Source organism: Embiotoca jacksoni, unplaced genomic scaffold (assembly GCF_022577435.1).
Source record: "Embiotoca jacksoni isolate LCO1_2020_lvr unplaced genomic scaffold, fEmbJac1.0.p SCAF_80, whole genome shotgun sequence".
Taxonomy (NCBI): domain Eukaryota; kingdom Metazoa; phylum Chordata; class Actinopteri; family Embiotocidae; genus Embiotoca; species Embiotoca jacksoni.
The window spans coordinates 488,040-515,843 of NW_027185437.1; the positions used below are offsets into that span (position 1 = coordinate 488,040).

The 27,804-nt window shown below is 47.9% G+C and overlaps 1 protein-coding gene across 1 annotated transcript; it reads right to left on the bottom strand.

Annotated features, from left to right (window-relative positions):
- Positions 1-324: 324 nt before the first annotated feature.
- mfn2 (mitofusin 2) lies at positions 325-27,409 on the bottom strand. The gene is made up of 18 exons (XM_069139242.1): positions 27,099-27,409; positions 22,265-22,446; positions 21,090-21,225; positions 18,039-18,201; positions 17,333-17,457; positions 17,150-17,258; positions 16,933-17,040; positions 13,228-13,381; positions 12,104-12,171; positions 11,706-11,827; positions 11,270-11,396; positions 10,589-10,693; positions 9,548-9,650; positions 8,136-8,356; positions 7,868-8,023; positions 6,323-6,519; positions 6,111-6,245; positions 325-2,299 (listed from the first exon to the last, which is right to left on the bottom strand). Exons 2-18 carry the CDS (start codon positions 22,440-22,442, stop codon positions 2,230-2,232), a joined length of 2,277 nt encoding a protein of 758 aa, XP_068995343.1. The 5' UTR covers positions 22,443-22,446; positions 27,099-27,409; the 3' UTR covers positions 325-2,229.
- Between the last annotated feature and the right edge of the window lie 395 nt (positions 27,410-27,804).

Sequence of the window (27,804 nt, forward strand, 5' to 3'; positions counted from 1 at the left end):
CTTGTTGGATTTAATTTCATCATGAAGAATTAAACATCTGAAAGTTTATTAAATTATTCACTTTATCCCACTTTTCTTTGAAAATCAGTGATGCTCATTACTGCATCATCCAATAATAATATTCCACTAATTTGGAACGTGTCGTTCTTCGTGAGTACTTTTATCTTAATGACAGTACATGTGTACTCATGCTGAGTACTGCAGTACGTCTGTGTATTCAGGTACTTTATATATTTTCCAGCACAGCTCACAGACCGTGATCATCTTGTAAAGAAGTATTTTGTGTTGCTTATTGATCGGCAGACGAAGACGACGTCCACCATGTTCAGTTTTAGTGTCGTTACACCTTTATTCATTTTCACAGACACACGTTGGAACATTTCAACGAGACCAGACGACAACAGTCACCGCATGCAGGAACCTTCAAACAGCGTCTGCCTGCCAGACGAGTTTCAGGGGAAAAAGCAGTAACTTAATAAAGTGCATGAGTTCAGTATGAAGGACGAGACGGAGACGCAGTATTTATACCGTGTGCTGTGTGTGTACTACATGTGTTCTACGTGTGTACTGCGTGTGTACTACATGTGTACTACATGTGTTCTACATGTGTACTGCATGCGTACCACGTGTACTGCATGTGCACTACATGTGTTCTACATGTGTACTGCATGTGTGCTGCGTGTGTACTACATGTGTACTACATGTGTACTGCATGTGTACTGCATTTGTACTACATGTGTACCTCGTGTACTGTCCCAGGCTCGTCCCCTCTGCTGTCGTTCCTATTGTTTATATTTCCCCTCAGTTTCCATCATAAAGGCAGATTATAACAATATTTACACTCGGATTCTCTAACGAGGCTGCTGATTGGTTGCTCTGACTCACAGACTCCTGAACCATATGATGAAGATGAAGAGGAGGGAGCAGGAAGACAGACGGACACAATGGGTCACACCGAGTCACACCGAGTCACACCGGGTCACACAGAGTCACACCTTGTCACACCGGGTCACACCGAGTCACACCGAGTCACACCGGGACACACCGAGTCACACCGGGTCACACCGGGTCACACAGAGTCACACCGGGTCACACCGGGTCACACAGAGTCACACCGGGTCACACAGAGTCACACCGAGTCACACCGGGTCACACAGAGTCACACCTTGTCACACCGGGTCACACCGAGTCACACCGGGTCACACCGAGTCACACCGGGACACACCGAGTCACACCGGGACACACCGAGTCACACAGAGTCACACCGGGTCACACCGAGTCACACCGGGACACACCGAGTCACACAGAGTCACACCGGGTCACACCGAGTCACACCGGGACACACCGAGTCACACCGAGTCACACCGGGTCACACCGGGTCACACCGGGTCACACCGAGTCACACAGAGTCACACCGGGTCACACAGAGTCACACCGGGACACACCGAGTCACACCGGGTCACACCGAGTCACACCGAGTCACACAGAGTCACACCGGGTCACACCGAGTCACACCGGGTCACACCGAGTCACACAGAGTCACACCGGGTCACACAGAGTCACACCGGGACACACCGAGTCACACAGAGTCACACCGGGTCACACCGAGTCACACAGAGTCACACCGGGTCACACCGAGTCACACCGGGTCACACAGAGTCACACCGGGACACACCGAGTCACACAGAGTCACACCGGGTCACACAGAGTCACACAGAGTCACACCGGGTCACACCGGGTCACACCGGGTCACACCGGGTCACAGAGTTCTGACGTTAAACAGAGAACTTTACTCTTCATCCTTCAGTTCAAAGACATCAGCAGAAATCAGTGATGATAAAACGTACGACATCACGGAGGAATAAATTATCTTCATGTTCTACCGACTTGAGACAAACATGTCTGTCCCTCAGGAGGACGGCGTCTCAGCATGGCACAGTGTTCAGTGTTTCTATAAAATCAAGCGTGCAGGGTTCAGAGGAGGAGTCACATCTTCCAGCCTTCTGGGGACCTCCTCATGTTCATCTGGAACAACAGCAGCTGACCATGAAGGAGCTCCAGAGACAGGAGGGGGCGCCAGAGAGGTGTCCTGTTTGTTTTAGTGTGAGCGTGACCTCTGACTTGCTGACCTCTGACCTGCTGACTGTACAGGTGAGTAAGGGGAGATTTCAGCAGGTGAGGTCACGCCCCCCTACTGGTTCTCAGTCTGTCAGAGGACCTCCCCCTGGACTACTTGCTGTGGTGGAGGTACTGCTGAGTGAACATGTTGAGCTCACTGTCCAGCCAGCCCGCCTTGTTCCTGGAACACAGACACACACGTTAATACAGTTTACACGTATGTACCACACACATGTTAATACAGTCTACACATATGTACAACACACACACACACATGTTAATACAGTCTACACGTATGTACCACACGCATGTTAATACAGTCTAGACATATGTACAACACACACACGTTAATACAGTCTACACATATGTACAACACACACACACATGTTAATACAGTCTACACATATGTACAACACACACACACATGTTAATACAGTCTACACATATGTACCACACACATGTTAATACAGTCTACACATATGTACCACACACATGTTAATACAGTCTACACATATGTACCACACACATGTTAATACAGTCTACACGTATGTACAACACACACACGTTAATACAGTCTACATGTATGTACCACACACATGTTAATACAGTCTACACGTATGTACCACACACACACACACACGTTAATACAGTCTACATGTATGTACCACACACACACACACGTTAATACAGTCTACACGTATGTACCACACACACGTTAATACAGTCTACACATATGTACCACACACACACACACACACGTTAATACAGTCTACACATATGTACCACACACACACACGTTAATACATTCTACACGTATGTACCACACACACACACGTTAATAGTCTACACGTATGTACCACAAACACGTTAATACAGTCCACTCATATGTACCACACACACGTTAATACAGTCTACACGTATGTACCACACACACACACGTTAATAGTCTACACGTATGTACCACAAACACGTTAATACAGTCCACTCGTATGTACCACACACACGTTAATACAGTCTACACGTATGTACCACACACACGTTAATACAGTCTACACGTATGTACCACACACACGTTAATACAGTCCACTCATATGTGCCACACACACGTTAATACAGTCTACACGTATGTACCACACACACACACGTTAATAGTCTACACGTATGTACCACAAACACGTTAATACAGTCCACTCGTATGTACCACACACAAGTTAATACAGTCTACACGTATGTACCACACACACACACGTTAATAGTCTACACGTATGTACCACAAACACGTTAATACAGTCCACTCATATGTACCACACACACGTTAATACAGTCTACACGTATGTACCACACACACACACACGTTAATAGTCTACACGTATGTACCACAAACACGTTAATACAGTCCACTCGTATGTACCACACACACGTTAATACAGTCTACACGTATGTACCACACACACGTTAATACAGTCTAGACGTATGTACCACACACACGTTAATACAGTCCACTCATATGTGCCACACACACGTTAATACAGTCTACACGTATGTACCACACACACACACGTTAATAGTCTACACGTATGTACCACAAACACGTTAATACAGTCCACTCGTATGTACCACACACACGTTAATGCAGTCTACACGTATGTACCACACACACACGTTAATGCAGTCTACACGTATGTACCACACACAGACGTTAATACAGTCTACATGTATGTACCATACACACACGTTAACAGTTTACACATATGTACCACACACACACACATTAATAGTTTACGCACATGTACAACACACACGTTAATACAGTTTACACGTATGTACCACACACACGTTAATACAGTCTACACGCATGTACAAAACACACGTTAATACAGTCTACACGTATGTACCACCCACACACACGTTAATGCAGTCTACACGTATATACCACACACGTTAATGCAGTCTACACGCATGTACAACACACACACGTTAATACAGTCTACACGTATGTACCGCACACACACACACACACACACACGTTAATACAGTCTACACGTATGTACCGCACACACACACACACACACACACACACACACGTTAATACAGTTTACACACATGTACAACACACACACACACGTTAATACAGTCTACACGTATGTACCGCACACACACACACACACACACACACACACACACGTTAATACAGTCTACACGTATGTACCGCACACACACACACACACACACACACACACACACACACACACACACACACGTTAATACAGTCTACACGTATGTACCACACACACACGTTAATAGTCTACACGTATGTACCACACACACGTTAATACAGTCTACACGCATGTACAACACACACACGTTAATACAGTCTACACGTATGTACCACACACACACACGTTAATACAGTCTACACGTATGTACCACACACACGTTAATACAGTCTACACGTATGTACCACACACACATGTTAATACAGTCTACACGTATGTACCACACACACATGTTAATACAGTCTACACGTATGTACCGCACACACACACACACACATACACACACACGTTAATACAGTTTACACATATGTACCACACACACACACGTTAATACAGTTTACACACATGTACAACACACACACACACGTTAATACAGTCTACACGTATGTACCACACACGTTAATACAGTCTACACGCATGTACCACACACACACGTTAATACAGTCTATACGTATGTACTACACTCACATTAATACAGTGTACACGTATGTACCACACACGTTAATAGTCTACACGTATATACTACACACGCTAATACAGTCTACACGTATGTAGTACGCACGTTAATACAGTCTACACGTATGTACCACACAGACATAGACATTTCAGCTGTAAACCTGTTTATTTCTGCTGTAAACATGTTGATTTCTGGTGTAAACATGTTTATTTCTGCTGTAAACGTGTTTATTTCTGCTGTAAACATGTTGATTTATGCTGTAAACATGTTGATTTCTGCAGTAAACGTGTTATGCTGTAAACATGTTTATTTCTGCTTTGAAAATATTTATTTCTGCTGTAAACTTGTTTATTTCTACTGTAAACATGTTTATTTCTGACGTAAACATGTTGATTTCTGCTGTAAACATGTTTATTTCTGCTTTGAAAATATTTATTTCTGCTGTAAACGTGTTTATTTTTGCTGTAAACACGTTGATTTCTGCTGAAAATGTGTTCTGCTGTAAACATGTTTATTTCTGCTTTGAAAATATTTATTTCTGCTGTAAACATGTCGATTTCTGGTGAAAACACGTTTATTTCTACTGTAAACATGTTTATTTCTGATGTGAACATGTTGATTTCTGCTGTAAACATGTTGATTTCTGGTGTAAACACTTTCTGCTGTAAACTTGTTCTGGTGTAAACATGTTTATTTCTGCTTTGAAAATATGTATTTCTGCTGTAAACTTGTCTATTTCTGCTGTAAATTTGTTCTGCTGTGAACTTGTTTATTTCTGCTGTAAACTTGTTTATTTCCACTGTAAACATGTTGATTTCTGCTGTAAACGTGTTCTGCTGTAAACATGTTTATTTCTGCTTTGAAAATATGTATTTCTGCTGTAAACTTGTCTATTTCTGCTGTAAACATGTTGATTTCTGGTGAAAACACGTTTATTTCAGCTGTAAACTTGTTTATTTCTGCTGTAAACTTGTTCTTCTGTAAACTTATTTATTTTTGCTGTAAACGTGTTTATTTCTGCTTTGAAAATATTTATTTCTGCTGTAAACTTGTTTATTTCTGCTGTAAACATGTTGACTTCTGGTGTAAATTGTTCTGATGTAAACTTGTTTATTTCTGCTGTGAACTTGTTTATTTCTGCTGTAGTGTTTTTACCAGCATGATTACCCCCCCGCCCCCTCCCACTCCAGCCTCCTACAGACAGCAGGACACCTGTCCTCCTGTCCTCCTGGTTCTGCAGTGAGTGTTCAGGTTCTTACCTCAGCAGCTTGGCTTTACTCTGGAGGCCGTCCAGCAGCTCGATCTTGCTGTTCATGTCGGTGATCTCATCATCCAAGTTCTGCCGGGTGACATCCACCTGCTGGCAGAGCTGTGCAAACACACCCGCCAACTCCCTGTTCAACAGAAATCCAGGTTAGAAAGCAGGAGCTCAGTCTCACCTGTCTAACTGTCACTATGACATCATGCTCACTGCTGGACTTGGTGGCTGCAGTTGGATCCGGTGTAGCTGACGATCAGCTGCAGCTTCTCGCTGGCGTAGTCCACGAACTGCCTCTTGAAGGCTCTCTCTTTGGCCTTGGTGGTCCAGGTGAGCCGCTCGTAGATGTAGAGGAGTCCGTACAGACCCACGGACAGAGCGATCAGACGCCAGCCTACCGCCTTCCAGATCTGGAAACCAGAAGAGGTGGAAGTCCACTCTGGTTCAGTACCTCCAGGAGCAGCAGGTCTGGTTTCATGATGCAACGCTCTGCAGTGATGCACTAAACCGTTTGATGCTTTCAAAATTATTTGTGCATTATTAGAAATGACATTTCTTTCTTCATTTCTCTTTATAATATTTCTTTATATAATTTTACTTATGCTGCTTATATGCTGATTCCTAACAAAAACTCAAGGTCCACTTACTGGGTTTTTCAGAGATTTCAACCACATCTCACTTTCTCCTCTTTCACTCATCACCTTTGACCTTTAGTCCTGTATGTGAGTGTGTGGTCTCTGTGTGTAATGTGTGTTGTGTGTGTATTGTGTGTGTGTGTGTGTGTGTGTGTGTGTGTGTCTGTGTGTAGTGTGTATGTAGTGTGCGTGAGTGTAGTGTGTGTTTGTATTGTGTGTGTGTGTGTGTGTGTGTGTGTGTGTGTGTACTGTGTGTGTGTACTGTGTGTGTGTGTGTGTGTGTAGTGTGTGTGTGAGTGTGTATGTAGTGTGTATGTATGTAGTGTGTATGTAGTGTGTGTGTGTGTGTATGTAGTGTGTGTGTGTGTATGTAGTGTGTGTGTGTGTGTAGTGTGTGTATGTATGTAGTGTGTGTATGTAGTGTGTGTGTAGGTATGTAGTGTGTGTGTGTAGTGTGTGTGTGAGTGTGTATGTAGTGTGTGTGTATGTAGTGTGTATGTAGTGTGTGTGTGTGTGTGTATGTAGTGTGTGTGTGTGTATGTAGTGTGTGTATGTATGTAGTGTGTGTATGTAGTGTGTGTGTAGGTATGTAGTGTGTGTATGTAGTGTGTGTGTAGGTATGTAGTGTGTGTGTGTAGTGTGTGTGTGTGTAGTGTGTGTGTGTGTGTATGTAGTGTGTGTGTGTGTATGTAGTGTGTGTGTGTGTGTGTATGTAGTGTGTGTGTGTGTGTGTATGTAGTGTGTGTGTGTAGTATATGTAGTGTGTGTGTGTGTGTGTGTAGTGTGTGTATGTAGTGTGTGTATGTATGTAGTGTGTGTATGTAGTGTGTGTGTGTGTGTGTGTGTGTGTGTGTGTATGTAGTGTGTGTATGTAGTGTGTGTGTGTGTCGTGTATGTAGTGTGTGTGTGTGTCGTGTATGTAGTGTGTGTATGTAGTGTGTGTGTGTAGTGTATGTAGTGTGTGTATGTAGTGTGTGTGTGTGTCGTGTATGTAGTGTGTGTGTGTCGTGTATGTAGTGTGTGTATGTAGTGTGTGTGTGTAGTGTATGTAGTTTGTGTATGTAGTGTGTGTATGTATGTAGTGTGTGTGTGTACGGTGTGTGTCGTGTGTGTTTGTCCTCACCACACCACCAACCACCAAGACGCCCATGGACGTGCGGGAGGTGAGGGAGGCCAGCCCCGTTACCATGGAGACCATCAGCTCCTCCTGGGTCATGGAGCTCTGAGGGAACGGAGGCATGCTGGTGTTGACCGGGGTCAGGGCCATGGGTCGGGGAACCTGCAGGGAGAACACAGCTCAGAGCAGAACCTGGTCCTGGTTCTGGCGGCCTGTAGCTGGACCTGTTGGACCACTATGACATCCAGCTGCTCCCCCACTCAGGTGGAGTTACCTGGTCGTTGTAGCCCATGAGGGCCCGCCTTGTGTTCTTGGGCCCCAGGAAGCGGTTGACCAACATGGTCCAGCCCAGAGAGAAGTGGAAGCTGATGTCCTCCTGGAAGTCGCTGCACAGCTTGTCACAGGCCAGATCATAACTGAGGGTGAACAGCTGACGGGGAACCAACTTACCCACCTGCTCTCTGACCGGGTCGGGGAGGAGGGGCTTCAGACCCTCTGGAGACACACACAGAGATACACACTCATGAAGCTCACAGGACTCTGACAGACAGGTGGATGTAGGAGGTGACAGACAGGTGGATGTAGGAGGAGGAGACAGGTGGATGTAGGAGGAGGAGACAGGTGGATGTAGGAGGTGACAAACAGGTGGATGTAGGAGGTGACAGACAGGTGGATGTAGGAGGTGACAGACAGGTGGATGTAGGAGGAGACAGACAGGTGGATGTAGGAGGTGACAGACAGGTGGATGTAGGAGGTGACATACAGGTGGATGTAGGAGGTGACATACAGGTGGATGTAGGAGGTGACATACAGGTGGATGTAGGAGGTGACAGACAGGTGGATGTAGGAGGTGACAGACAAGTGGATGTAGGAGGAGACAGGTGGAAGGAGGAGGTGACAGGTGGAAGGAGGAGGTGACAGACAGGTGGATGTAGGAGGTGACAGGTGGAAGGAGGAGGTGACAGACAGGTGGAAGGAGGAGACAGGTGGATGTAGGAGGTGACAGACAGGTGGATGTAGGAGACAGGTGGATGTAGGAGGTGACAGACAGGTGGATGTAGGAGGTGACATACAGGTGGATGTAGGAGGTGACATACAGGTGGATGTAGGAGGTGACAGACAGGTGGATGTAGGAGGTGACAGACAAGTGGATGTAGGAGGAGACAGGTGGAAGGAGGAGGTGACAGGTGGAAGGAGGAGGTGACAGACAGGTGGATGTAGGAGGTGACAGGTGGAAGGAGGAGGTGACAGACAGGTGGATGTAGGAGAAAACAGGTGGATGCAGGAGGTGACAGACAGGTGGATATAGGAGGAGACAGGTGGATGTAGGAGGTGACATACAGGTGGAAGGAGGAGGTGACAGACAGGTGGATGTAGGAGGTGACAGGTGGATGTAGGAGGAGACAGGTGGATGTAGGAGGTGACAGACAGGTGGATGTAGGAGGAGACAGACAGGTGGATGTAGGAGACAGGTGGATGTAGGAGGTGACAGACAGGTGGATGTAGGAGGTGACAGGTGGATGTAGGAGGAGACAAGTGGATGTAGGAGGTGACAGACAGGTGGATGTAGGAGGTGACAGGTGGATGTAGGAGGTGACAGACAGGTGGATGTAGGAGGAGACAGACAGGTGGATGTAGGAGGTGACAGACAGGTGGAAGGAGGAGGTGTAGACAGGTGGATGTTACCGATCATGTCGGTCTGTGTCCCCTGCAGCGAGCTGGTGATGGAGGTGGAGCACCTCTCCGACATGTTCTTGCCGAGACCTTCCTCAATGTGTCGATGGAGCTCCTGAACACCAGAAAGGAAAGAACTCATGAAACATGGTGTCACAGTGTCCTTTGACCTCCAAAATCTCAAGGAGCAGTGTGGACAACATATTGACCACTAGTGGTGACGCTGCAGACATGAAGGGTTCATCACTACAGATGTTAACGTCTTCATCACTACAGATGTTAACGTCTTCATCACTACAGATGTTAACGTCTTCATCACTATAGATGTTAACATCTTCATCACTACAGATGTTAACATCTTCATCACTACAGATGTTAACATCATCACCACTACAGATGTTAACGTCTTCATCACTACAGATGTTAACATCTTCATCACTACCGATGTTAACGTCTTCATCACTACAGGTGTTAACATCTTCATCACTACAGATGTTAACATCTTCATCACTACAGATGTTAACATCATCACCACTACAGATGTTAACGTCTTCATCACTACAGATGTTAACATCTTCATCACAACTGATGTTAACGTCTTCATCACTACCGGTGTTAACATCTTCATCACTACAGATGTGAACGTCTTCATCACAACCGATGTTAACGTCTTCATCACTACCGATGTTAACGTCTTCATCACTACCGATGTTAACGTCTTCATCACTACAGATGTTAACGTCTTCATCACTACCGATGTTAACGTCTTCATCACTACCGATGTTAACGTCTTCATCACTACAGATGTTAACGTCTTCATCACTACCGATGTTAACGTCTTCATCACTACAGATGTTAACGTCTTCATCACTACCGATGTTAACGTCTTCATCACTACAGATGTTAACATCACTACAGATGTTAACAGATTCTACTAATCTCTGTTTTATCTGTCCTGGTATGTTTCCCCTATACTGAGGTCTAGAGATGATTGACAGCTGTCTCCAGAGATCAGTGGGAGTATCCTGATGATGATGTGGAGGTTGAACTCACATTCTTGTAGACTTTGAGGACCACAGCTGAAGGATGGAAGTCCATGTGGAAGTCGTCCACCAGAACATGGAGCTTCCTGATCTCCTCTGCCATGGCGTTGGACACCTGGACAGAGACGCAGTGAACAATACGGTCCCTGATGAGGAACATCTGGAGCAGGACAAGAAATCTGGAAAGGTTTCATTTTCTTGGGTTTTTGGAACTATTTTTAAATAATTAGATCCCACAAGTGTCAAACCACCACTGATTCGGGAAGGGATTCAATGATGTCATGATGTGATGTGATGATGTCATGATGTGATGTGATGTCATGACGTGATGTGATGTCGTGATGTGATGTCGTGATGTGATGACGTGATGTGATGTCGTGATGTGATGACGTGATGTGATGTCATGACGTGATGATGTCATGACGTGATGTGATGTCATGACGTGATGTCATGACGTGATGATGTCATGATGTGATGTGATGCCGTGATGATGTCATGACGTGATGTGATGTCGTGATGATGTCATGACGTGATGTGATGTCATGATGCGATGTGATGATGTGATGGTGATGATGTCATGACGTGATGTGATGATGTCATGACGTGATGTGATGTGATGATGTCATGATGTGATAATGAGATGATGTCAGGATGTGATGTCATGATGTGATGATGTCATGCGTGGGCTCACCTGTCTCTCCACCTCCTCTGTGATCTTCTTGATCTTGGCCTTACAGTCCATCGTCAGCAGGTCCAACTGTTTGTCCAGAAACTCCAACCGGTCCTGACGGTCCTCCTTGGTCTCCAGGCAGTACACTCTGTACACACACACACACATATATATACACACATATATACACACACACACACACACACACACACACACACACACACACATACATATACACACACACACATATATATACACACACACACACACACACACACACACACACACACACACTTTGGTGTTTTGTACTCTGAGTACAGCTGACGTGTTGTTATTGTAGGCTGAAACACATCTGTTGTCTGTCTCCGTCCTCAGCAGGACATCACTCAGACAATGGAATATCTGGCTGCAGGTGACACCCTGACGGTGTAGAAGTCTTCATCGTCATCATCCTCACCTCTGCTCTTGAGCAGCGATGTGAACAGAGTCCATGATGCGGCGCAGACCTTCAGAGATCTGCTTGGCTCTCACGGTGTGCTGCTCAAACTTGGTCTTCACCGCTGACTGGGAGATACACTCCTGGAGAGAGACGAGGACGTCAGAGACGGGGACGTCAGAGATGGGCAGAGACGGGGATGACCGAGACAGGCAGATGGGGACGACAGAGACGGGGGATGACAGAGACGGGGACGTCAGAGACAGGGACGTCAGAGACAGGGATGACAGAGATGGGCAGAGACAGGGACGTCAGAGACGACAATCACTATCATCACGAGGTAGAAGGAGAGCTGACTGATGGCGGAGTTAGTGAGGTAGAAATCCTTCACCACGTTGTTGAACATATGAGCAGTTTACCTCGAACCTCCTCTCAAAGTTCTGGAACTCAAACATTCGGGCCTGAAATCCTTCAGCGAGAGCTCCACCTGAAACACACCACAGTTCAATCAATCAATCGATCGATTGATCAATCAACCAACCGATCATCCTGATCGACAGTAATCAGGCTGTGACACTACTGTTTAATACAGAACTGATAAAACCATCACGGAGGAGACTCGTGTATCAGAGAGCAGCTGCAGCAGGTGAACAGGTGGACAGGTGAACAGGTGGACAGGTGGACAGGTGGACAGGTGAACAGGTGGACAGGTGAACAGGTGGACAGGTGGACAGGTGAACAGGTGAACAGGTGGACAGGTGAACAGGTGGACAGGTGGACAGGTGAACAGGTGGACAGGTGAACAGGTGAACAGGTGAACAGGTGAACAGGTGGACAGGTGGACAGGTGGACAGGTGGACAGGTGAACAGGTGGACAGGTGGACAGGTGAACAGGTGGACAGGTGGACAGGTGAACAGGTGGACAGGTGAACAGGTGGACAGGTGAACAGGTGAACAGGTGAACAGGTGGACAGGTGAACAGGTGGACAGGTGGACAGGTGGACAGGTGAACAGGTGAACAGGTGGACAGGTGGTGGACCTCAGTACGACACCACCTGACAGGTGAGGAACACCTCCCACTCTCCAAATGCAGCTTCAACCAGCAGCTCTCCATCAGACGGGGTTTATGGTCCTCATGAAGGAGCACATATTGTTCTGCTCCACCTGCCACTGGTTTTATGTCTGATTGGTGTTTTTCTTTAAGAAATTCTTAAAATCTAGAAAACAAACTGAACACTGAAGGTTATGTTTCACACATCATTTGTCCTGGAGTCATATTTCCAATGATACATTTGTTCTATTATTATTATTATTATTGTGATATTGCTCTGTGATCACCCATCCCACAGTGTCCAGTACACCAGTACACATTCACACTAAAGCTCCTCTACTGCTTCTGTTCAGGGTGTCAGAGGGATGTTAGTTTCAGGGTTACAGTACAGATTCATCTGAGCAGCCTGGAAGATGGACAGGACGTTACATCATCCTGATCTCAGGTCTGATGTAATGCAGTGTGTTTACAAATGATAAGCTCCGCCCCCACCTGATTCAGGCATCCCCTGGGCCTTCTGCACACGGGCCTGGAGGACCTCCTTGGCAGAGACGAAGAAGATGCGGTCACTGGCCTGGGCCCGATCCACCACCCCCAACTCATCCACCAGGAAGTTGGTGCAGCGCTCCATGTGCTGCCTGCGGACCTGACACACACCACCACAACAACAACAACAACAACAACAACAACACACTTTAATGAACATGAAGGTGGTGAAACAAATTCTTTATGAACTGTCAAAAAGACCTGTTTTTGGGGGCGTGTCTGTTTGATTGACAGGCCTGTGGTGCAGTCAGGTTACAGCTATCGGTGGGTGGGACGTAGTATCTTCAGGTTTCCAATCAGATCGTTCAGATCCACCGCTGGCTCCTCCCCCAGCTCGTCCAAATATGGTCACTTCCTGCTCTAAACCGCTCCGAACTATCAAAGATGGTGACGGACAGAATCTGAACTGGAGGATTCATAACGTTCACAAACCAGCGGGGGACCTCACTGATGGATGCTGATTGGTTGGACCAGGAGTTACATCATGTCTCATATTTACAGACGTACCAGCAGTATGAACCTGCAGCCTGAATACAGAACATCATCATCAGGGATGAAGAGCTGTAAGACCAGCTGTTCACCGGGCTAATATTAGGCTGCTGCTGAGTCAGCAGAACTGTAATACCGTAACACACACACACACACACACACACACACACACACACACACAGACAGACAGACAGACAGACAGACAGACAGACAGACAGACAGATAGACAGATAGATAGATAGATAGATAGATAGATAGAGTATCTTAACGAGGAGCCAGATGGAGCTTCATTCATGTCAACCAGAGTTTCAGTGGATCAAAGACTCCTGCTGACTCCTCATCTACTGGCAACAACACACACAACAAGCATGTGTCTCTCTGGTCATACATACAAACACACAACACGCGTGTGTCTCTCCGGTCATACATACAAACACACAACAAGCGTGTGTCTCTCCGGTCATACATACAAACACACAACACTCTGGTGTCTCTGGTCATACATACAAACACACAACAAGCATGTGTCTCTCTGGTCATACATACAAACACACAACACGCGTGTGTCTCTCCGGTCATACATACAAACACACAACACTCTGGTGTCTCTGGTCATACATACAAACACACAACAAGCATGTGTCTCTCTGGTCATACATACAAACACACAACAAGCATGTGTCTCTCTGGTCATACATACAAACACACAACACGCGTGTGTCTCTCCGGTCATACATACAAACACACAACACTCTGGTGTCTCTGGTCATACATACAAACACACAACAAGCATGTGTCTCTCTGGTCATACATACAAACACACAACACGCGTGTGTCTCTCCGGTCATACATACAAACACACAACAAGCGTGTGTCTCTCCGGTCATACATACAAACACACAACACGCGTGTGTCTCTCCGGTCATACATACAAACACACAACATGCGTGTGTCTCTCTGGTCATACATACAAACACACAACAAGCGTGTGTCTCTCTGGTCATGCATACAAACACACAACAAGCGTGTGTCTCTCTGGTCATGCATACAAACACACAACACGTGTGTGTCTCTCTGGTCATACATACAAACACACAACAAGCGTGTGTCTCTCTGGTCATACATACAAACACACAACACGTATGTGTCTCTCTGGTCATACATACAAACACACAACACGTGTGTGTCTCTCTGGTCATACATACAAACACACAACAAGCGTGTGTCTCTCTGGTCATACATACAAACACACAACAAGCGTGTGTCTCTCTGGTCATACATACAAACACACAACACGTATGTGTCTCTCTGGTCATACATACAAACACACAACAAGCGTGTGTCTCTCTGGTCATGCATACAAACACACAACATGCGTGTGTCTCTCTGGTCATACATACAAACACACAACACGTGTGTGTCTCTCTGGTCATACATACAAACACACAACAAGCGTGTGTCTCTCTGGTCATACATACAAACACACAACAAGCGTGTGTCTCTCTGGTCATACATACAAACACACAACAAGCGTGTGTCTCTCTGGTCATACATACAAACACACAACACGTATGTGTCTCTCTGGTCATACATACAAACACACAACAAGCGTGTGTCTCTCTGGTCATGCATACAAACACACAACAAGCGTGTGTCTCTCTGGTCATGCATACAAACACACAACACGTGTGTGTCTCTCTGGTCATACATACAAACACACAACAAGCGTGTGTCTCTCTGGTCATACATACAAACACACAACACGTATGTGTCTCTCTGGTCATACATACAAACACACAACACGTGTGTGTCTCTCTGGTCATACATACAAACACACAACAAGCGTGTGTCTCTCTGGTCATACATACAAACACACAACAAGCGTGTGTCTCTCTGGTCATACATACAAACACACAACACGTATGTGTCTCTCTGGTCATACATACAAACACACAACAAGCGTGTGTCTCTCTGGTCATGCATACAAACACACAACAAGCGTGTGTCTCTCTGGTCATGCATACAAACACACAACACGTGTGTGTCTCTCTGGTCATACATACAAACACACAACACGTGTGTGTCTCTCTGGTCATACATACAAACACACAACATGCGTGTGTCTCTCTGGTCATACATACAAACACACAACAAGCGTGTGTCTCTCTGGTCATACATACAAACACAAAACACACGTGTGTCCTGCTGTTTCACTAAATCTTGATCAGGGATTAAACCGGGTTATTCCAGGTATCCTGGTTTAATTAAGCCTCAGTTTGGTTTCACAAAAACACACAAGTTACCATGGAGATTTATACTGTGCAACTAGCCCGGTCCAGACCAGGCTAACATCCAGGCTAAAGTCCAGGCTAGCAGCCAGGCTAATATCCAGGCTAAAGTCCAGGCTAACATCCAGGCTAACTTAATCCTGGTTCCTTTCAGTCTGTGTTTACGCTGATCAGAATCCAGTTTCTTACAGTGATTTCCTGTCAAAGGGAAGTTTAGCTAGAAATTAGATAATAAAAGAAGTTTCCCTTCATGAAGGCTACTGTTTATATTATTACTGGAGGTTGGATTCATATTTTATTGCACTTACTGAGATGATTAGAAACGGACACTAAAGTTGACAAGGAGTTTTAAAGTATTTAAAGATGGGTGTTTCTCCCATTACAATCACTGTCCTTGATGACATCACCGACTGTATGGATATCCATACAGTATATATAGATACAGTATATATGTACATGTATATATATACACTTACAGTATATATATCCAGTTTCTGTATTTTTAGGGAACTCCAGGTTCAGTCGGCCTAACCTCTTTCACACCTGTTGACTCTTTAATTGAAGTAGCAGTGTTTCCTTTATTTATATATTTGGTCCTTTTGCTCCTCGTGTGTTTCCATTCTCAGCTGTTTATTTCTGGGTTTAAGCATCATCACGCCTCTTTTCATTTCACATCAGTGAGTCTGTTATCGACCCTGTGGTCTTTTGAGGACTTTTAACCGGATTAACTCCACCTGGCTTGAACCAGCTGCACCTGATCAGCAGGCTAGTTGTGAACCAGATGGAACCAGGAAGCAGTGACTGGGCTCGGTCATCCTGTATCTATTTGTTCTGGTTCTGTGCGTGTCAGGGTGGGTTAGGGTTAGGGACTGACCTCCTCCATGTACTCGGGCTCGGAGGCGGAGGCGTCCCAGCGGTTGTTGAGGATGAAGATGTTGGGACTGGACAGACGCTCGTTCACTTTGTGGAAGAAGGACTTCTCCTGCAGAGAGACATGATTGACATGTTGGAGGATTAATGTTCCACTGACAGTCCCGTGACATGTTTATCTCGTCACACATGACAGAGGAGACACGCCGCTTGGTTCTCACCGTCTGCATCAGAGTGGACTCCGAGTTCGCCACCAGGACGAACACGTCAGCGTCCAGGCAGAACTTATCGATCCAGCTGTCCAGCTCGGTGGTCACATCGATGCCAGGGCTGCAGGGAGGAGGAGGCGGAGTTAGACAGCAGCTTACACACAGGACAGGTGGGAGATAAGAAGCACGTCTCACCTGTCCACCAGCACAAGGTCATCCCGCAGCAGAGCACACTTGGCTTTAGGCCACATGACACACACCAAGCTGCCGGCATCCAGGTCCTCGTCCTGGTGGAGTGCATGGGCCAGCTGGTTCACCGTCTGCAAGCACAGAGAGAGTCACCTGGAGAATACCTAGAGAACACCTGGAGAACACCTAGAGAACACCTGGAGAACAGCTGGAGAACGCCTAGAGAACACCTAGAGAACACCTGGAGAACACCTAGAGAACACCTAGAGAACACCTAGAGAATACCTGGAGAACACCTGGAGAACACCTGGAGAACACCTGGAGAACAGCTGGAGAACAGCTGGAGAACACCTAGAGAATACCTGGAGAACACCTGGAGAACAGCTGGAGAACGCCTAGAGAACACCTAGAGAACACCTAGAGAACACCTGGAGAACAGCTGGAGAACACCTAGAGAACACCTAGAGAACACCTAGAGAATACCTGGAGAACACCTGGAGAACACCTGGAGAACACCTGGAGAACAGCTGGAGAACAGCTGGAGAACACCTAGAGAATACCTGGAGAACACCTGAAGAACAGCTGGAGAACACCTAGAGAACACCTAGAGAATACCTGGAGAACACCTGGAGAACAGCTGGAGAACGCCTAGAGAACACCTAGAGAATACCTGGAGAGCGGCTGGAGAGAAGATGACAGCAATGATCCTCACCTTGATGCTCTTCCTCTCCTCGGAGCCCTCGGTGAGGAGGAAGGCCTCGCTGCCGTCGGTGCCCTCCACCCTCAGGAAGCAGTTGGTGGTGTGTCCGATCCCAGATGGCAGCACCTTGTCACACAGCATGGCGTTGATCACAGAGCTCTTCCCATTACTGGTCCTACAGAACACACCAGGAGACGGTCAGAGGGTCATTTTACTTGCAGTCTGGTTTCAGATCTAATTTAACTTCTGCCAGAATCAGATTTAAAACTATTTTAATAAAGTAATGTAATACATGACTGTGTCTGTAATATGTATTAATCTGACCCAGAGATGGAGGTGTTAGTGGTCAGGAGGAAGACGGACAGCTCCTATAGTTTGGACGGTCACAGACATGAAATTGCTGCAGTCATTTCATCTGACAGACACAACCTGACATTAAAGTCAGGGTCAAAGGTCGGAGTAGAAACGGACCGGCATCCCCACGTCAGAGGGAGTCAGCTGCTGGTGGCTGAAGAACACACCGAGCTGTCACTGCAGGAAACTTGAATGACCTCTGACCTCTGAATGACGTCACTGCACTGCATCACATTTACACACAGAAACTGTCTGAAAATCCCACTGGAGGATGTGTGGACGCAGTTAGAAGATATTATTCAGAACTACTGACACATTTCTACAGTGATGATGATGATGTCATCAGTCAGTCTGGTGAACGAGCTGAAAAGGACTCAGAAAATTCAGGCTTCATGTCAGAGAGAAGCAGACAGACTCTCCTGGATCTGACACCTGCATCATCATGACATCATTATGACATCACCCTGACAACATCCAAACATCTAAACATCATCATGACATCATCACATCATCCTGACATCCTTCCGACATCATCCTGACATTATCGTGACATCATTCTGACACCATCGTGACATCTCATGACATGAGTTTCTATTGCTCCCCCATTTGAACCACCTGGTGCCTGTAGGTCTAACGAGCAGGGGGTGTGGTCTGACCAGCTGTAGCCAACCCTGTTGTATAAGCAGGAAGTGTTTGAAGCGTCAGCTTCAACGTCGAAGACTCGTCGTACGAAGACTCGGAGGATAAAGACAAAGGAGTCTTTCGTTGGAGTCTTCGGGGGACGCTGAGTATAACTACTGCTATCTGAATATGTGTGTACTTTCCGTCCCTGTGCGTATATCTACTCATAGATACTACAGGTCTCTCACTCGTTCACACCAACACCGTAACCTTTCCTCTGTTATCTTCTTTATCTCTGACTCTCTCAAACTGACAACCTGACCACATCAACAGACTCTGGACCTGTCAGTCACAACATTCACTCCCTCCTCTCTCCCTCCTCCTCTCTGTCCTTCTCCTCTCTCCCCTCCCCCCTCCTCCTTCCACCAAGCCACTTTGTCAACTACTTTACTAAAAATATAGATGACATACGCTCCTCATTTTATAATCCATCTTCTATAACTACATGTCCATCATCTTCATCCCTTTCACTTTCCTCTTTCATCCCCCCCCAATCCCATCTCACATTATCCAGTCTATTGCTCCAGACCTTCTTCCTTTTCTCTCCATCTCATCACCACTTCTCTGTCAACGGTCTGTTTCCTGAACTCTCTGAAGGAGAGTGAACCCTCTCCTGAAGAAACCCCCCCTCAACCCGTCTGAAGTAAACAACTACAGACCGTCTCTCTTCTTCCCTTTCTTTCTAAAACTCTGGAGCGAGCTATCTTTGACCAACTCTCCTCCTATCTCCACCATAATAACCTTCTTGACCACCAGTCTGGTTTCAACAGACCACTCAACAGAGACGGTCCTCCTTCTGTCTCTGAGCAGCTTCACACTGCTAGAGCAGCCTCTCTGTCCTCTGTCCTGATCCTTCTAGACCTTCTGCTGCATTTGACACAGTGAACCACCAGATCCTTCTTTCCTCCTTCAGGACCTCGGTGTCTCTCTGCTCTCTCCCTGTTCTCATCCGACCTCAACGACCTCACCTACCGGGGAACTTGGAGAGGATCTGTGTCTGAACCTTGTCCTCTCACTACTGGTGTCCCTCAAGGCTCCGTCCCGGGTCCCCTCCTCTTCTCTCTACACCGACTCTCTCGGCTCTGTCCTTCACTCGCATGTCTTTTCCTACCACAGCTATGCTGATGACACCCAACTGATCCTCTCTTTTCCAGATCTGAAACACAGGTAGCAGCATGAATCTCTGCCTGTCTGACTGACATCTCTCAGTGGATGTCCTCACACCACCTGGAAATCAACCTCCACAAGACCGAACTGCTCTTCCTTCCAGGGAAAGACTGTCCCACCCTCGACCTGACTACTACCTTCAACAACTCTGTTATCCCGACCCTGACTGATAAGAACCTCGGAGACACTCCACAGTCAACTCTCTCTTACTGCCAACATCACTGCAACAACACGTTCCTGTAGATACATGCTGCACAACATCAGGAGAAGACGTCCTCTTCTCACTCAGAAGGAGGTGCAGGTTCTGGTCCAGGTTCTGGTCATCTCACATCTAGACTACTGTAACTCCCTCCTGGCAGGTCTACCTGTTAGTACCATCCGACCTCTGCAGCTCATCCAGAATGCAACAGCTCGACTGGTCTTTAACCTCCGAAATACACTCACACTCCTCCTCCTCCTCCTTCTCCTCCTCCTCCTCCTTTACCTTGAACAGTTGAACTTTAGTATCTTAAAATAGAACTTACTGATAGAACTTTGTAGTTTGGCTTTCTGGAAGAAAATTATGTTTTCTTGATTCTTGTTGTTCTGGTTTTGTACCCTCATGGTTGAAATGAACTTATTGTAAGTCGCTTTGGATAAAAGAGTCAGATAAATGTAATGTAATGTAGTGTGTAGTGTCGAATGTGTGTAGTGTGTAGTGTGTTGTGTGTTGTGCGTAGTGTGGTGGATTATGGTGGATCATGGTGGGGTTGGTGTCGTTGTTTACTGAGTGCTGATTGATGAGGAAAAATGAATTTAATTTTCAATAAGGCAGTAGAGTGTGAGAAGAGGTGAGACTTTGTGAATGCTCGGTGCACATACCTTCCAAAGAAGACCACCTTCATATGGCGGCGGGCGAGCACCTCTCCAATCCCTGCCACCTTGGCCAGGTAACCCCGCACCTCCTGGACCTGCTCCTCTGTGGTCACCGGGTCCAGCTCCTCAGTTCTGTGGGTATCTAACAGGGTGACATCAGACAGAGGTTCAGTCTCAGTTCAAAGTAAACTACATCACATCTGGAAGGATTTAGACTGAATGATTTATTGGTGCTGACAGGGAGAGGGACCATCGTGTGTCCTTCAGTACTTCCACCTGTCTCTACTGGTGCATTAACATCTCACCACAAACAATTGGTAGTCAATTAAATAAATAAGTTCTGGCTTCTCTTCAGAGCAGAACATCTCTCAGTGATTCAAGACAAGGGCAGTCGAAACTTCTGTGAAGTGTGAATCTGCAGCTACAGCCACAGTATATATCTGCATATATTTAATACAACTGTATATATACCACAGTATATATCTGCATATATTTCATACAACTGTATATACACCACAGTATATATCTGCATATATTTCATACAACTGTATATACACCACAGTATATATCTGCATATATTTCATACAACTGTCAGACTGCAGGCAGCAGCAGAGCATGAAGACCCTCTGCAGCATCACTGGTACCCTTCACAGCCTGCGACAGCTCCTGGTTGGTTGAAATCTCACTGTCCAATCACTGCTCTGTTGTACAGAGACATGAGAAAACAGCTGAGGAGGCTCTAAACGTGTCATATGACCACACTACAGAAGCACCAGGTGGCTGTGACATCTCATATCCTTCACCATAATACTGGTACCATTTTTGAGACAATATAAAGAAATGATATCGTGATTGAGGCAATTTTCTGACCTCTTGACGTGATGATGTCATACTGTTACGCAGCAGAACTGTAAGATATTGTTTGCAGCTCATCGAGCAACAACAATGGCTGACAGCAGTCGTCATGGCAACAACTCCACTCAAACTACGGTAACAACGGACAGACATCGTCTACGCGGGCTGAACCTGCCGACCAGGATGTAATGAAACGCTTCAGCTGCTCCTCCCCAGCTGCTCCAGTCAACACCAGAACAAAGAAACCCTCTCACATACTCATACTTCATGTTACAGGTGCTGAGTCATCATCAGTAGTGGTTCAGGTGAGCGGAGTTGGACTGTACCTTCCAGGAAGGCTGTGCTCTCCTTGATGTAGGCCCCCAGCTGCTCGAAGATCCCGTTGATCTTCTTCTTCGCCGTAACGAAGTGCTTGAGGGGCGACGCGTTCACCTCCGCCATCATTCTCTTGTCCTTCTTGCCGTGAAATGGGTTGGAGTTGGGTCGAGGGAAAACCAGAGACATGGCACTGCAGGAGGACAGAACATCCAGGACCGGTAAACACAGCAGCAGCTGTTAAATACCTCCTGGATCACAAGCTGCTTACAGTCCAAACTACACACCACCGGGGGGATCACACGGAACCTCCCGGATCACACAGAACCTCCCGGCTGTCCAGCTACATCTGGGAGCAAACTTGTAAATTAGTTCATATTGTGTGCACTTTGTGGTTTTCCGAATTTTCCCACTGTGAGATTAATAAAGTCAAATCTAATCTAATCTTTTCTCTGGTGACATTGGGATGAAGAATTTATCGCCATGACGAGACGACAACTAAGAATAGTTAATGTTTTCATTTCCAGCACCATGTCCTGTTTCACGGGTTCTTCCATCTCCAGCAGAAGTAAAGTCTGGGTCAGAACCACCAATTAATGAACCTTTGAATGACATGTGGAGCTGTTACAGCTGCTCACGTTGAACCTCCCATGATGCACTGCTCCTCTCCTCTGTCTTTATATAACACCTGACATCTCATTAACCTGTTCCTCGTCCTCCCTGCACCTGTCTGCAGGGGTCACCTGTCTGAAGGGGTCACCTGTCTGAAGGGTCACGTGTCTGAAGGGGACACCTGTCTGAAGGGGTCACCTGTCTGCAGTGGTCACCTGTCTGCAGGGTCACGTGTCTGAAGGGGACACCTGTCTGAAGGGTCACCTGTCTGCAGGGTCACGTGTCTGAAGGGGTCACCTGTCTGAAGGGGACACCTGTCTGCAGGGGGTCACCTGTCTGAAGGGGTCACCTGTCTGCAGGGGTCACCTGTCTGAAGGGGTTACCTGTCTGCAGGGGTCACCTGTCTGAAGGGGTCACCTGTCTGAAGGGGTTACCTGTCTGCAGGGGTCACCTGTCTGCAGGGTCACGTGTCTGAAGGGGACACCTGTCTGCAGGGGGTCACCTGTCTGAAGGGGTCACCTGTCTGCAGGGGTCACCTGTCTGAAGGGGTTACCTGTCTGCAGGGGTCACCTGTCTGAAGGGGTCACCTGTCTGAAGGGGTTACCTGTCTGCAGGGGTCACCTGTCTGCAGGGTCACGTGTCTGAAGGGGACACCTGTCTGCAGGGGGTCACCTGTCTGAAGGGGTCACCTGTCTGAAGGGGTCACCTGTCTGCAGGGTTACCTGTCTGCAGGGGTCACCTGTCTGCAGGGGTCACGTGTCTGAAGGGGACACCTGTCTGCAGGGGTCACCTGTCTGCAGGGGTCACCTGTCTGCAGGGTCACGTGTCTGAAGGGGACACCTGTCTGAAGGGTCACCTGTCTGTAGGGTCACGTGTCTGCAGGGGACACCTGTCTGCAGGGGTCACTTGTCTGAAGGGTTACCTGTCTGCAGGGGTCACCTGTCTGCAGGGTCACGTGTCTGAAGGGGACACCTGTCTGAAGGGTCACCTGTCTGTAGGGTCACGTGTCTGCAGGGGACACCTGTCTGCAGGGGTCACCTGTCTGAAGGGTTACCTGTCTGAAGGGGTTACCTGTCTGAAGGGGTTACCTGTCTGCAGGGGTCACCTGTCTGAAGGGTTACCTGTCTGCAGGGGTCACCTGTCTGAAGGGGTTACCTGTCTGAAGGGGACACCTGTCTGCAGGGTCACCTGTCTGAAGGGGTCACCTGTCTGCAGGGGTCACCTGTCTGAAGGGTCACCTGTCTGCAGGGTCACGTGTCTGCAGGGGACACCTGTCTGCAGGGGACACCTGTCTGAAGGGGTTACCTGTCTGAAGGGGTTACCTGTCTGCAGGGGTCACCTGTCTGAAGGGGTTACCTGTCTGAAGGGGTCACCTGTCTGCAGGGTCACGTGTCTGAAGGGGACACCTGTCTGCAGGGTCACCTGTCTGCAGGGTTACCTGTCTGAAGGGGTCACCTGTCTGAAGGGTCACGTGTCTGAAGGGGACACCTGTCTGCAGGGGTCACCTGTCTGAAGGGGTTACCTGTCTGAAGGGTCACGTGTCTGAAGGGGACACCTGTCTGAAGGGTCACCTGTCTGTAGGGTCACGTGTCTGCAGGGGACACCTGTCTGCAGGGGTCACTTGTCTGAAGGGTTACCTGTCTGCAGGGGTCACCTGTCTGAAGGGGTTACCTGTCTGAAGGGGTTACCTGTCTGCAGGGGTCACCTGTCTGAAGGGGTTACCTGTCTGAAGGGGTCACCTGTCTGAAGGGGTTACCTGTCTGCAGGGGTCACCTGTCTGAAGGGGTCACCTGTCTGCAAGGGGTCACCTGTCTGCAGGGTCACCTGTCTGAAGGGTCACGTGTCTGAAGGGGACACCTGTCTGCAGGGGTCACCTGTCTGCAGGGTCACCTGTCTGAAGGGTCACGTGTCTGAAGGGGACACCTGTCTGCAGGGGTCACCTGTCTGAAGGGGTTACCTGTCTGCAGGGGTCACCTGTCTGAAGGGGTTACCTGTCTGAAGGGGTCACCTGTCTGAAGGGGTTACCTGTCTGCAGGGGTCACCTGTCTGAAGGGGTCACCTGTCTGAAGGGGTTACCTGTCTGCAGGGGTTACCTGTCTGCAGGGGTCACCTGTCTGAAGGGGTCACCTGTCTGCAAGGGGTCACCTGTCTGCAGGGGTCACCTGTCTGAAGGGGACACCTGTCTGCAGGGGTCACCTGTCTGCAGGGTCACCTGTCTGCAGGGGTCACCTGTCTGAAGGGTCACGTGTCTGAAGGGGACACCTGTCTGAAGGGTCACCTGTCTGCAGGGGACACGTGTCTGAAGGGGACACCTGTCTGCAGGGTCACCTGTCTGAAGGGGTCACCTGTCTGCAGGGGTCACCTGTCTGAAGGGGTTACCTGTCTGAAGGGGTTACCTGTCTGCAGGGGTCACGTGTCTGAAGGGGACACCTGTCTGCAGGGTCACCTGTCTGAAGGGGTCACCTGTCTGCAGGGGTCACCTGTCTGAAGGGTCACCTGTCTGTAGGGTCACGTGTCTGCAGGGGACACCTGTCTGCAGGGGTCACCTGTCTGAAAGGGTCACCTGTCTGAAGGGGTCACCTGTCTGAAGGGGTTACCTGTCTGAAGGGTCACCTGTCTGAAGGGGTCACCTGTCTGAAGGGGTTACCTGTCTGCAGGGGTCACCTGTCTGAAGGGTTACCTGTCTGAAGGGGTCACCTGTCTGAAGGGTCACGTGTCTGAAGGGGACACCTGTCTGAAGGGTCACCTGTCTGCAGGGTCACCTGTCTGCAGGGTTACCTGTCTGAAGGGGTCACCTGTCTGAAGGGTCACGTGTCTGAAGGGGACACCTGTCTGAAGGGTCACCTGTCTGTAGGGTCACGTGTCTGCAGGGGACACCTGTCTGCAGGGGTCACGTGTCTGAAGGGGACACCTGTCTGCAGGGGTCACCTGTCTGAAGGGGTCACGTGTCTGAAGGGGACACCTGTCTGAAGGGTCACCTGTCTGTAGGGTCACGTGTCTGCAGGGGACACCTGTCTGCAGGGGTCACGTGTCTGAAGGGGACACCTGTCTGCAGGGGTCACCTGTCTGAAGGGGTCACGTGTCTGCAGGGGACACCTGTCTGAAGGGTCACCTGTCTGTAGGGTCACGTGTCTGCAGGGGACACCTGTCTGCAGGGGTCACGTGTCTGAAGGGGACACCTGTCTGCAGGGGTCACCTGTCTGAAGGGGTCACCTGTCTGCAAGGGGTCACCTGTCTGCAAGGGGTCACCTGTCTGAAGGGGACACCTGTCTGCAGGGGTCACCTGTCTGCAGGGGTCACCTGTCTGAAGGGGTCACCTGTCTGCAGGGGTCACCTGTCTGAAGGGTCACGTGTCTGAAGGGGACACCTGTCTGAAGGGTCACGTGTCTGAAGGGTCACCTGTCTGCAGGGGTCACCTGTCTGAAGGGGTCACCTGTCTGAAGGGTCACGTGTCTGAAGGGTCACGTGTCTGAGGGGTCACCTGTCTGCAGGGGTCACGTGTCTGAAGGGGACACCTGTCTGCAGGGTCACCTGTCTGAAGGGGTCACCTGTCTGAAGGGGTCATGTGTCTGCAGGCATCTGTACAGGTTACTGACTGGCCAACCTGCCAGCTGTTTATTGGCTGTTACTATGGCAACCTGTTGGACAGTGTGCAAACACCAATTTAGTGCACCCTCACTTTTAGAGATAGTAAAAGTAGGAGCTTCAGTTGTCAGGTCTAACATGTACGATGGAGAGGGAGCTGTGACCGGAGGATGACGTCATCAGCAGCGTCACTAACAGGCAGGTTTATTGGACCTTAAATGTCCGGTTCCTGGAGGGTGTGTCCTGCCTTGAGGAGACTGTGAAATCTGCTGCACCGCCAGTGACATCAAATCAGTCACCGTTTGACCTCTGAGCTACGGAGCAGCCATCATCTATTCCCCTTTACCTCCCATAATCATTTACTAAATCAATCCTCCACCAGCTGACACTCTCAGATCAGCTGTTACATAACACCTGTCATCAGGTGTTATCACGTCACACCACCAGCTGTCAGTCACTTAACCTTTGACTGACATGTCATAGAGTAGAGACAGACCCTAATCGACCCCCTCCCCGCTCTCTCTGACCTGCTGGGGGTTCCGGGGGTCCACCTGGACGGGTCAGCGGGCCCGAACCGACCCGCTGCTTCTACACAGACGTTAGCTGCTCCGGTAACAGGACGGTCCGTGCAATGGTACCGGGACTTACCGTGGATGGACTCGCTCCTCACTAACGACCCTCTGGCATCTCGTCCCGTCGGCGGTTCGAACTTCTGCTGGTGAACGAGCTGCTGACGTCAGTGAAGCTAGTCCGAGTTAGCTGTCGGTGCTAAAGCGGCGTCACTGGGTTCCGGGTTCTTCCGTTTGACCCGCAGGTTCGGACAGTGTCCTTTTTTGCTTGTTTTTTAATAAAAGTCCACGCAGACGTTAATTCATGAAGTCCAAACTGTCTGAATCCGCTTCTGTTCAAAGGACATGTCGTTTCACTTCAGTGTCAGTGACTCCGTACTTCCGCCTGTCCGCGCTTCTTCTTCTGGTTTATTACTGGACCGGCTTTAGAGGCATACCGCCACCTGCCTGTCGGAGTATGTAAAAAATGTCCCCTCGGGGATTAATAAAGTAACTACCTAACCTAACCTAACCTAACCTAACCTAACCTAACCTAGCAGGATCCAATTTACATTCACCTAAAAAAGAAAAATAAAGATATATACAAGATATCTATACTTAATCAATTATAAATAATAATCGTTTTTTTTAGAGTATATATATATATTTTTATATATATATATATATATATATATATGTACAGTATATGTATATATATATATATATATATATTTATTATATACATGTTGCCAACACTTTATATTTGTGTTCCCTGTTCACACAAACTGAAGTAAAACCAGTTGGAT

Coding starts and splice junctions, on each gene's coding strand:
- mfn2 (XM_069139242.1), bottom strand. CDS start 22,442: ATGTCTCTGGTTTTCCCTCGACCCAACTCCAACCCATTTCACGGCAAG. Junction 17,041..17,149: donor AGTCCACTCTGATGCAGACG/GTGAGAACCAAG, acceptor GTCTCTCTGCAG/GAGAAGTCCTTCTTCCACAA. Junction 11,828..12,103: donor ACTTTGAGAGGAGGTTCGAG/GTAAACTGCTCA, acceptor GTCTCTCTCCAG/GAGTGTATCTCCCAGTCAGC.